This window comes from Zootermopsis nevadensis, unplaced genomic scaffold (genome assembly GCF_977971745.1).
Source record: "Zootermopsis nevadensis isolate Lab colony 2312 unplaced genomic scaffold, Znev_1.0 Znev_ptg000011l, whole genome shotgun sequence".
NCBI lineage: Eukaryota > Metazoa > Arthropoda > Insecta > Blattodea > Termopsidae > Zootermopsis > Zootermopsis nevadensis.
The window spans coordinates 14368961-14381600 of record NW_028259143.1 but is presented as its reverse complement, the minus strand read 5'-3'; the positions used below and the strand labels follow the sequence as shown (position 1 = coordinate 14381600).

The window sequence follows — 12640 nt, the reverse complement described above, 5'->3', positions numbered from 1 at the left end:
AACCCCTTCGGGGGGGGTTGCATTTTAAAATCTTGTGTAAGAAACTAAACTAACCCCCCCCCCCCCCCGAATGGAGGGTTAAAACAGGAAAAAGGAAACCAGCACAGAATTGTTGTAGGAACAAGTAATATTGCAGGTGTCGAAAGAATATGCAGGACAATACCACATGTCCACTTTGATAAATTTACTTTGCCAAAATTGGTGAAACTCCTTTTTGAAAAGAAAGTCTATGTCTGTGGAACTGCCTGTTTAGGAAAGAAAGGCTGGCTGAATGAAATCAAATATCCCATGGCTCTGAAATGGATGTGGTTAGTCACTTAAATTATGACACGATGGTGTCACTGCAGTTACATGGTGTGATAAACATCATGCCTTGGCCCTTTCTTTAAATTTGGACCTCAGGTCTGATAAAATATTAGAGAAGAAAGGGGCAAGGGGAAAATTAATAGTAACATAACCTAAAGCTGTGGCTAATTACACATGTTTAAGGGGAATGGTTGTGCATAAATAGAAAGGTATTGGTAGAGCTTCCAAAGAACAGTGAAAGTTTGTCTTTTATTTTATACTAAATGTGTGTACTGTAAACCTTTTTATTCCATACAATATGGCAAGTGGACCATCACTGTGCATGGTAACAGGCAGTGGAATTGATGAACAAACTTAATGCAGCAACTAACTGGAACCTTTACACCATAGAAATGTACAGGCAGAAATAAAAAAAATTATGTAAGGTATGCCCTCTCCAAAATTTCCTCACTCTAGGAAAGATTATGGGTCATGCAAATTTGTGTGTGTTATATATCAAAATAAAAAAGAGGGCACCACAAACTGTGAAATTCAAACTTCGTGCAAACAATGTAACCTCCTGTTGTACTGTTTTGGAGTACCACAGAGAAAGGGATGTTGATATTCAAAATTGAGGGTGAGGGCACATTGCATCTTCTGTATTATACAAACATTTATAAAAATTGTAATGTAATGTTTGTTATGGTTCTTGAGATGCATGCAGTTTTTCTGGTGTTGTGGATCTATACTCATGTTATATTTAAAGAGCTCTTTGAAAATACATCACCAGAGGCTCGGGCAGCAGCAGAAATATTAAACTTTTGTTAATCCTATTTTGTAAAATAGAGCCAAAAAACATGGTGATTACTTGAAACATATATTGTTGTTAAGCTTGTAAAATTTATATTTTCGTATGTTAAAAAATTTTCAAGAAGTTTCACATGAAGTCTTTTTCCTTGTGTGTCAGAAATTATGTACATGCAAAAGTATGAATCAGATATTCAGGAACATACAGCTAATGGAAATCTATACCTCGTGTAACTTGGGTCAGTGATAGATCACTAAGCTATGTGAAGGAAAGTTAGGTGCTGAATAATATTTTGAATCCATGTTGTTATACAGTTCTTTGTTACAGGTATTTTAATGATTTCCTGCGAAGTGATTTCCATTGCAAGCATCAGATTGATGTACTTACAAGTGGCAATGTTGTACTCACAGATATACTCTACAATGAAACTGCTCTCTTTTATTTCATGGAGGTATGTTTATCAAATATTGCTTAACCTTTAAAGTACCAGGCTTTTAAATCTCCATATTCCCTGCTGGCACAATTTAAATTCACAGTTGTACTACACTGTGTGTATTTTGATGAAACAATTTATCTTTCTTAAAAACCTACATACAACAATGAAATAAAATACACATTATTCAGAAAAGTTTTCTTGGTGCTGTACCTCAAGCCTTCACTCTGTAAGATTATTTCCAATTGAAAGGAATGTTTCTAATTGAAGGGAATATTACACATTTAAATTTTCTGCTGTCATTAGGTTCATAATTTGAAAATATTGTCATATTATTAATGTCTTTACCTTAAAATGTGAAAGAATTGTGTACACATTTTTCAATCTGATAGACAACTGTAGAAATCTTTATTCCTATTATACATGCACATAAACATTGGTTTAATCAACTTTTCTCCCTCATTATACAGTCTACCATTTGAGGGTTAGTTTTGCATGGTACAGTGTTCAACACACAGAAATGCAGTCTTAACCTTTCTCAGTGACAGAACTAAGATGAAAAATTACTACATTATCAAGCAAACCTGAATAAATAAAACATGCCTTTCCTTGAATATAGCCTCATGCTACTCTGTTGTATGCGCCTAGTAATGCTGAAACTTAATAAAGAACTATTCATCAGTAAAATATTACATTAACTGCAATGCAAGTTACTTAACTATTATTATACCATATGCACACATATGTATGTCCAACATAAGACTATGTGCTTAGAACAGAGCGCAGGCCTACACTTGCCCAGTCGCCAGCTTACAGCACTAGCCCCAGAATTACCACCTTCGCCTTTTAAAAAAAATGCTGTCCTGCTACATGCCATATTCAGGGAAAGGATGTACAGCTCTTACTTATTCTTAATCTCAGCACTAGATAGGGGTGAGCAGTCAGTGTCATGCCCCAGCTGAACTTTGCACTCAGGGAAAGGACCCCAGTACCTATTGTGCAGGAGGCTGGGTGAGTCCAGAACCAGTCTGGATGTAGAGGCTAGAGGAAAAATCCTCTGCCCCTGTGAGGAATCAAACCCAGTCCATAGTCAGTCATGCTATTGACTGAGCAACCTCGGCTCATAGCTTGTTCTCTGGTAGAATTAATACCTAGTACTCATCTTCAAAAACCACACAAATCCTATGGCTTGAATTCAAAAACAGCACTCTAGCTTAACAGGCTAACACACAGGCCAGTTAAAGTGAAAATGGGCTAGTAATTTACCTACTTCATATCCAAATTAGTGTCAGGCCCCTATGACCTCACCAGCCAGCCAACAATGTTCTGATGAGTTCCACAACATCCTGTACACTTTTATGTTAAACATTCCAATTTCTGTGTTGAAACGCTTATATACTTCCTGCATTTTTTCCTGGAAAGTACCTCCCGTGTAGACTACAGTTACTGGTCCGCTGTCTTGTAGAGGGACTTCTGCCACAGAAGATGCCGACAGACTTTTTAGATCAAATTTGCAAGCTACATCGACCATCACCAGAAAATGTCCTTTCATATCTTCAGTCTTGTTTCTAATGAAATCAGATCACTATTACAAAATTGAGTCATCAGCGCCTCGTGGGAGAGGAAGGAAAAAAAATGTCTGTTGCTCTATAACTGCGCAGCATGGTCCTAGTATTATTGTCCTGGCTTTTCCGCTGTGTTGTGATTCCAGAAGCTTGTCATATAGTTTGTCTTCCATATCCATAGGATGACAGCAGTCTTGAAGTACCTGCACTGTGTGGCCAATAACTGTAACCAAGCCATAACTTCTTGGTAGCCAGTTAATTACAACAAACCATGATGTCTTGGTAGCCCGTCTCCTTCAACATATCTTTCCCAACAGTTTTTTGGCCACAGTAAAGTGTGTCAAATGCAACAAGAAAGATAAAATGTCCTCTGGCCAGAGATCAAATTCACCAGTATCTTGGCCTACCATGTCTGCAAACCAACATCTGCCGGTCTGTGGCTTGGTTATGATAAGAATGCATACTAATGTGATAGAATGCATATTATGCCACTAGATCACTTCCTATTGCCATTGTTATGAAAGAATATATATATGGGTTCACATGGTAACTGACTTATAATTATATTTGTAGTCATTTATTTTGTATGGGTGCGAAACATGGTCTCTCACTCAGAGGGAGGAACACAGATTGCAGGTGTTTGAGAATCGGGTGTTGATGAGGATATTTGGGCCTAAGAGGGAAGACGATGGGGCGTGGAGAAAACTGCACAATGACGAGCTTAAAAATCTGTACTGCTCCCCCAGTATTGTGAGGGTGATTAAGTCGAGAAGAGTGAGATGGGCGGGACATGTAGCGCGCATGGATGGGACAAGAGGTGTGCACCGGGTACTGGTTGGGAAACCTGAAGGGAAGAGACCGCTGGGGAGACCTAGACGTAGATGGGAGGATAATATCAGGCGGGATCTATGGGAGATAGGAGTTGAAGGAAACTGGATTTTGTTGGCCCAGGACAGGGTCCGGTGGAGGGCTTTGGTTAATTCGGTGATGAACCTTCGGGTTCGGTAAGCCATCTAGTTAGTTAGTTAGTTAGTCATTTATTTGTATGCTGTTACATAGGTTACATACAACACTTCCTAACAACAGGAAGCTGCCAGGACTATCATCTTTTAACTGCTGCCATTTTATTCATTTTTTAAAACTGTTTCTGTCAAACAGACATCGGTTTTAGAATTGTTGGTTGATGCTGTAGTCTTGTATTTTGTGTTGGCAATGATTTCTTACATTTTCGTTCTTTCCTAATAAGTGTTTCTTTGTGTTGCTTAGTACATGGAACAAGAAGGAAATCAAAGCCTGGTACAGTTCTGGTTGGCAGCAGTCAACTTTGAACAGCACCTGAAGGACAAGAAGGGAGACTATGATTCAGTGGAGGCTCAGAATGATGCCATAGTCCTCTATGATAAGTGAGTTACTGTCATTGCTCTTGGTGTGATAGAAGTGTACAGCAACCATTATTGTCAACAGTGATATTGTTATAGATATTAGATAAAGAGCAAAAGAATTTTTATCTATGGTTCTTACATTTCCAGTTACAGTATTCATTAAGGTGGGTGTAGAAAGAGGGTTCAAAGCATGTAGTTAACTTTGCAGCTTCTGATAAAAGAAAAACAAGGAATTTATTTTCTCCTGGAAGTTGTCACTGAACAGGTTGGTATTGCAGTAAGACTCATCTGTGTGGGTTTGAGTCTTGGCTAGGTCACCAGCCTCCGTGACAGTTTTCCTCAGTCTCTGCAGGTGAATGCCTTGTAACAGGTTACAGCCACCTCCTTCAAAATCCTTACTTACTCATCACTTATTATTCCATTCAGTGCTTCATTGTAAATAACATTGCCTGCTTGGAAAGTACAAAGTCTGCAATACTTAGTACTGAAACTTTTACATGAAACACATGGCAGCAATGTTGCATTTCCCCCACAGCCCCAATGATACAAATTTGTTTCACAGTGTTTTGTATATATAGAATTTTGTGTTTATTGTTCATCTGTGGCAAACTTCTGCAGTTGCCTGAGATGGGAATCCCTTTCAGGCATATTGTACTAATAATTGTTGTGAGAATTGGGGGGAGGGGTGTTCTCAACACTCAAAAAAAATATGGTGTCCAGAAATCAGCAGGTCCCCATCTTAATTAAAGTAGCATTTGTCAGTTCCATTGTATTTTAAGGTCAGTATATGAAGAAAGAATGTTCTGTATCTGCATTTGCTTCGCATTAACTCTTGTCCTATTTGTCCTTTTATTGGGGTGCCTTCCTTTTAACTGTCATTTAGCTAGGTGCACATTTTTCCATCCCATGTTTTAAATTCAGACTCTGATGTAGTAGATACTACATGTAAATTTTTTAAACAAAGCAATCCATTTTTATATTCATTAATATACAGCTTTATATGTTTGTGTTTCAGATTTTAATGAACTATGCCACACTTACAGAACTCATGTCTCTTTGAGTTTTTAGGCTAGTGGTTTTAAAGTTAGTGATTTGAAAATGTAAAATTTGTTATAAATTTCATCCATAGATTGCTTTTCAACTGGCTGTATTTTTAAGCCCATTAAAGATACAGCACTGAATATGGTCTAATTTGAAAGCTCGGGAACTTCAACAGATACGGGGGTTTCTCATTCAGCCGGACCTGGTACTCACTGATGAATATGTTATCCAATTTTAAAAGCTGGGCTAGAAATAACGAGCACATCACTCTGCACACTAGGCCCTATTGTCTGGTGAAATAAATTTTTTAATTTTTTTTAGTTGTTTTAGTGTTTGTTTATTCAGTAGCTATGGATCTTACAACTATGGAACTTTGAAGTCCTACTCTTCAGTCATTGACTTGAAAATTCCCCAGATTTTACACATAAATATGTATATTTGACCTGTGCTTGCAATGATTGTGTTATTACATAGAAAAATGTATGGACTACAGCATACTTTATACATCAAAGTGTTATTCATTTTTGTTTCTTACTAACTTTCAGATATTGCTTTATTTTTTGGATTTTCAACTTGAAGTTTGTTCTGTCATAATTAGAACATCTGAGGTCTAATAATTTGAAACACTGAAATGCACTGTCAGTGGCAGATGCTCTTAATTCTTAGAAGATGACTGTCTTCTGGGTTGTAGCGCTATGTAGTCTCATAGATTTCTACCAATGTTTCAGAGGTCCTTGCTGCCTCCATCATCAGAGTGATGACTCATTGCCCTACAACCCATAAGACTTTTTTAATCACCACCATGAAAACCTCAAATCCGACTCTCAATACATGTTTTTTCATGACTTGCTATGGAATGTCATTTGATTTTGCAGATATTTCTCTCTTCAAGCAACTTGTCCATTAGGCTTCAGTGATAGAATTCGCTTTTTTGTGGAGCAGAACATCTGCCGTGAAGATGGTCCATTACCAGATTGCTTCAGTAAACCTGCAGACATTGTATTTAATGTGCTGGAAAAGGTATTGTTCCATACATCTATATCTTCCGTTTTATCTTGATACGTATGTACTGTTTAGGACTTAGGTTGTCTTTGCTGTTGTCATTGGAACCTGGTTGTTTCAGAATGTATTGTATGGATTTCATAACAAATGAAAGCTCTGTACCATTTATTCTACCACAGGGCAAAAATTTCTGTCTAGATTTAGAAAAGGGATGGGAGATTGTTTGAGAAATTTGAGTGCTTGGGTGTCGTGATGTCACGAGCAATGGCTTAGCATGTCTCTGATAGATTGAGCACAGTTTGGGTAGTGAATCATGTTTAGTTGAAAGATTTGGGACCCAAGTAGGCTATACTTCTGTATCTACTGGATGTGCTAACTATGCTCAGAATGTGGAAGCACAGCATCTGGTGTCAAAAAATAAGAATTATGTGTTTCTTATTGAAGAGAGTGGTCTGTATGAAATCGCCAATATTGTTCCATGCACAATGTGATTACAATCTGTTAATATTGCTGTCAATATGTGAATTAACAGAATAAGCATAATACATTTATTATATGTAAGGCTATTATTGATGTTAATAGTTAACATAAACTTGCTTACACAATGAAGGCGTGTCAGGACTGCCACTGCAGTGAGGCAATAGTCACCGAGTAAAGTATATTTCAGGCATTACAAACTGTGCATTAGACATTTTTATTGTAATAATGAATGGGTGGTAACAATGTTCCTGTATGAAGATTTCTGTCTTCTGGGTTGTTGTGCCATGTAGTATGGTAGATGTTTACCAACGTTTCAGAGGTCATACTGCCTCCGTCATCAGGGCGATGAATGTGCCACTGTGGATTTGGTACAGGGCCTGCCAAAAGCTTTTGTTCTGATAATGTACTATTAGGATCACTTGAATTTAAGCCATTTCACCAAGAATATAAAATTTAATGCAAATAATTCTAGCCCAAGTTGTCGCTAGTCAAGTGGTCCAGCAGAAAAAGGTGTTGGAATATTCAAAGTTATTTTGGAAAAGGCCAGTGCTTGTGGTTTCGGATGTTCACTTACTTTGGGTGTGACTGGCTCAGTTGTAGTCCTTAAATTTAAGAAATAAATTACCTATTAAAAAGAGGATATACAACCAGTGTTAGTACACAGAAGTAGGAATGGAATCCTAGAAATAAAAATGCCAATGCAGTCTGGTACACGGTTTCAGGTTGAAAAGGATGGGTGTGATATGATATGAAGCCATTCTCTGTTACGTTTGCACTTTTAAATGCAGAAGTGAATAATATACAGCTCAGAGAATGCACATAGTTGAGATGCTAATGCATCAAGGTGGGAGGTCAGAAATTAATTAAGCTGTAACTTCTGCCTGCTTTTGTACTTTGTATGGAGTGGGGAATGCTCCATATCTTATATTTTTTGGGGGGAGGGAGATCAGGTCAAATTTCTGTTGCATGTAGACTGTGCAGCCTGTCTCTATGAGAATAGCCAGTGTGGCACCTCAGCAATCAAGGAAGCATCAGCCAGCATAAGAATGTGTTAAATAATCAACATTGTCATTGAAACTTCTGTAACAGACAAGCAAAAAATAAGGATTAAGTTTGTACCTATAGAAAACAGGTTCAAGAAAATGTAAAAAAATAATTAATTGAAATTGTTATAGTGAAGCAAACAAAATGGCCAAGCTTATTACAGCATTTTAAGAGTTACACAGAATCATTGAGAAAGGTTCATGCAAACATGGGTCATAGAATCTCCTTTCTGACTTACTGCCCTCGTTTCTTTTCCGAAGTTTCTTGCATTGCTTCGTACTTTGGTGTGCTTGCTTATCCTGCATGTTTAGAGTGAAAATTTCATAGCAAGCACATAAAGTATCCTGTTAACTCTGATGCAGCACAAAGCATGTCTTTTCATCAAGTGCTAGCCACGTTTGAAACTTCTTGGAGTGTTGTGGATTGTATGACAGTCATTCTGCTCTTGCTGCATTCTTGACTGGTGTCGTCAAGTGTCCCTACAGACTTTTTGGAGTTCTTGTTGTTGGATAACAAAAAGACAAATGGCATTTAGAGGACAGACATGCAGAATTTGGGCATTGTAAAAGGTAGCTGGCTTGTGTAATTTTGTATTATTCTGGATTTTAACCAAAGATGAAGAGTAGCAAAACATTTTATGTAGGTGGATGGAAGGATGGTAAATGTTTGTTTACCCAACTAGCTGAATTTTATTTCCTTTATCTTGATCCTGATCATCCTTTACAGTTGTCCGTTTGGAATTCTGTTGTACATGATTATGTTTATTCTCATCATCATCATCATCATCCATTGCTGTTTCCAGCCTGGGGTCAGGTCCACTTTGTAAGGCCCCTCCAGCTCTTCCTGTCCCTCTTCCACCAACTGCCACTGTGCACCTCTCTCCATCACTCCTCATTTTATCTGCTCCTCCCACCTACTTCATGGTTTTCCCCTTGGTCTTGTGCCACCCACTCTCATATCCAACATTTGTCGTGCTATCCGCCCTTCTCCCATTCGCTTCACATGTCCATACCACTTCATTCTTGCTTCTTCTACTCTCTCTACCAGACCCCTCACATCCATTCGATTCCTAACTTCCTCATTCCATACTTTATCTCTCCTTGTTATACCTAATGCACTCCTCAAAAACTTCATACCCATTGTTTCCACCTTCTGTATCTCCTTTATTCCCAGTGTCCAAGTTTCTGCTGCGTATGTAACAATTGGTACAAGGTACACCTCATACAGCAACCTCTTGCACCTCATTGGGACTTCCCGTTGCCATAGTAATTCTCTAACCGCTGTGTAGAGACTCTCTCCCTGCTGCTATCCCACCAGTAACTCTGTGTTTACTTAAATTCTATGTAAATTCTGAAGCATTACTGTCTATATGTACCACTTTCACTTGTGAAAATGTATCTAATGGTTCAGCTTCTGGAGTTAGGCAGCTGTAATTTAATTTTACACTGTCAGCATGGCTCAAAAATTCAGCCAGCTGTCACTCATTATACTGTTTAGTATAAAAGAAAATTTTTAAGGCTTGGCGGTTGTCATTGATAAAGTTATAATTATTTTCAACAGGCTCACTGTTTTGCAATAAGTCAGTGAGAGATTGTTGTCCAGAAGGAAAGTGCAGTAACAATACTTGAGACTTGTGAACATGCTTATTCCAGTACAGAGTCATCAAACTTTATCGGCTGTGCATCATACCTTGTGTGCAGTCCTCCTAGCCATGTGTCACAGAAACATTGTGCTAAACCATTAAAACCGCATGGTTAAAGTCTGACTGGCAGCCCCATAGTATGAGGATTTGAATTCCTACTGCGTCCAGACCGGCTCTGGGGCCCACCCAGCCTCCTGTTCAGTGGGTACCGGGGTCCCTTCCCGGGGGTAAAGCACGGCCGGGGCGTGATGCTGACCACTCACCCCATCTGGTGCCGAGGTCAAGAAAGAGTAGGAGCTATACCTCCACTCCCCCCAAGTGCCTTCATAGGCATGTAGCAGGACACTTTTCTTTCCTATGCAGTAAAGATTAACTCAGTTTGTAGTTCCTTTTGTTAAGGAAAGGTTAAGATTTGGCTAAATTTTACAATTTTGTTTCTGGATATGTTTGTGATTGCTCATTGTAATTTTACATTCACTTTTGAAGCTACTAAATAATTCTTATAGGAAAAGCATTCCTTGGTATGCACTATTATTGTCACATATGTCTCTGAAATTATCAGTTTTCTTCTGAGAGACAGACTTGCACTTAATCATCATAGCAGCATCATCTTCACTCACAACCTTCTCCTTGATATTCGTTATCTCAGTTCATAAAGTAGCGACATTGTCTACAGCAGCAGCGGGTCAACATTTGGCAATATATTATAAAAATGGCTTCAAACAATTTAACAAATCTGCTGTTGAAAATCCATCTGGTCTGTGAAGTTTCTCAGAGACAACTGCATCCAAAATAGCTGTGCCTTGACACAGTCAGGAGAAAAATTATAAAAATGCAGTTAAGTTTACAAGTAGTTGTACTTTCTGTATTTGACCAGTTCCTTGCTGCATTACTAAATTTAGATGGTGGTCGTAATTGAAAGTAATTGCATTTCCATATCTTTGTTTTACAGTGGCCTGGACACTGCTGGTCTCCCCACTCATAACTGAAGCATCACCATTTCTCTGTGCTACAAGTTTCTCAGGATAGTTTTTGAAAATCAACTTATTTTAATATTGATTCTCACAAGATAACTGTCGATGTTATGACAAAATTTTAGCTGCCAATACCATCTTAAAGTACTAAAAAATGCCAGAGTTTCAATTTTTGTTGGTGGAGTGCTGTGAAGCTGCAGTCTGTTTGGCTACTGTGAATAGAACCAGCCGGTCACAGTGGCTCCGCGGTCTGAGGCGTTAGACTTGTGTGCTTGGACACTGGGACTGTGGGTTCGAATCCCACTCTACTGATGATGATGGTGATGATGGCGTGGATAGAGCCAAGGAGTGGAAGGTAACTTGCACTTGAGGCTCAAGCAGAGGGCCACAGGCAAGTGACTATTCAATGAAGCCATGTTCCTTGATGAAGATTGTCTCAAGCTAAAAATCACCAGCAAAATGAGTTTAGTCACAAGAAAAGACATCCAAGGAGAGCAAGCAACTGTGATTCATGCAGCTGGAGAGCTTAATGCTAGAAAATTACAATGATTCTTTTACTTGCATTAGAAATTTGACCATAAAATATTATGACAGGTAAATATAACTGATAAAGGGAAACATGCAATTAACAATAATAAACCCACTTTATTTTATTTTGGTTTGTATGCTATATATGTTTGTTACAAAGGTGTAATGAATCAGTCCCATGCATTAAACATATTTAATTTGCACCGTGAACACCAAATGAGTTATGTGTCCACTTTGTGCAGTTTGCACGTACTCATTCTGCACACACAGAACAGTGCAATAAATGACTGGTCACTGGCTCACGTATCCTGCAGCATACCTTATGAGGCTGATACATGTATGTGATGAAAAGTGATAGTGAACAAATGATACTGTTCCTTTGAAAGACCTGAAATTACTTTTGTTCACGGTTATTTTGTAGGACAAACACCATTACAGTGTTTCTCACTGGTGAAAGAATTGTTATCCAGTCGCTGAATTCTATTATTTCCCAGCAGAGTTGAGTGTTTTTGGCATTTCCACTCTTTTTCCTGGCAGTCTGACCAACTCTAGTACAGTCATGTGACTGTAGGCAGACCATGAGTTAACAAAAAGTAGTGACTGATAGGAATTTCCAGCAGAGTATAGGCTCTTGCGGGTTTTTTCGCCTGTGCCACCCCAGTTGTGCTGTGAACCTGCAGTCTTACAAGCTGCTGTGGAGAGAGAGCGAAGTAGTGGAAGGGCACTTGACTTGCCACCAACAGAAATTGAAACTTGTGCATATATTCAGATAATTGCATTTAAATTTTTGCATGAAAGTATTACTTGATATGATGCATAAATGAACAAAATTTCAGAAGAGGTTATGACATGACAACATTGGCCGTGGAATCTGTCAGGATCAGCAACGATGTTCCACAACTTATCCAGTAGACAAGATATATATCGAAATTAATTGTTGTTTTGGGGCTATGTCTGCTGTTTCATGAGAGAACAACAAAATAATCTGCATTTTCATTATCTTCAGATACATGGTCTCTGTAGACTGAAAGCATGCAGCCAGGAAATTTGTTTTAATGCAACAGAGTATATAATTAAAAAAATGGAGTTAACCAGGTCTTAAAAAGATGCCGTGATTTGGTGATGTGCTTTTATGATTGTGACCATGTGGTGGTATATGTAATGTAATCTGTCATTCTTGAGAGAAAATGGCCTTTTGTATTGACCTGTGCATCACTTGGTTGTTGGTATGCTGTATCAGGTTGGGTGCTAATGTTAGCACTGCCTGTCATATTGTTAATGTGGAATATTGACAGTTTGTGCATTGATTTCTTTGCTGGCATCTTTAATTTCATTCACACTCACTTTAGTCCAGCTGCACTTGCCTTGTAACGGTAATTAACTCTAGAATATTGTTCATTGTTAAAATATTGTCATGTGTGGTTTTGTAAAACTTTATTGCTACAATGTTTGATCT

The 12640-nt window shown here is 38.4% G+C and overlaps 1 protein-coding gene across 1 annotated transcript in view; it reads left to right on the top strand.

The window, feature by feature from the left end:
- Positions 1–12640, top strand: part of pkaap (A-kinase anchoring protein pkaap) — a 42890-nt gene that overhangs the window by 14643 nt on the left and 15607 nt on the right. The window contains exons 4-6 of the mRNA XM_022075999.2: positions 1421–1544; positions 4358–4494; positions 6390–6534. Of these exons, the coding sequence (XP_021931691.1) occupies positions 1421–1544; positions 4358–4494; positions 6390–6534 (406 nt within the window). The remainder of the gene's footprint in view (positions 1–1420; positions 1545–4357; positions 4495–6389; positions 6535–12640) is intronic.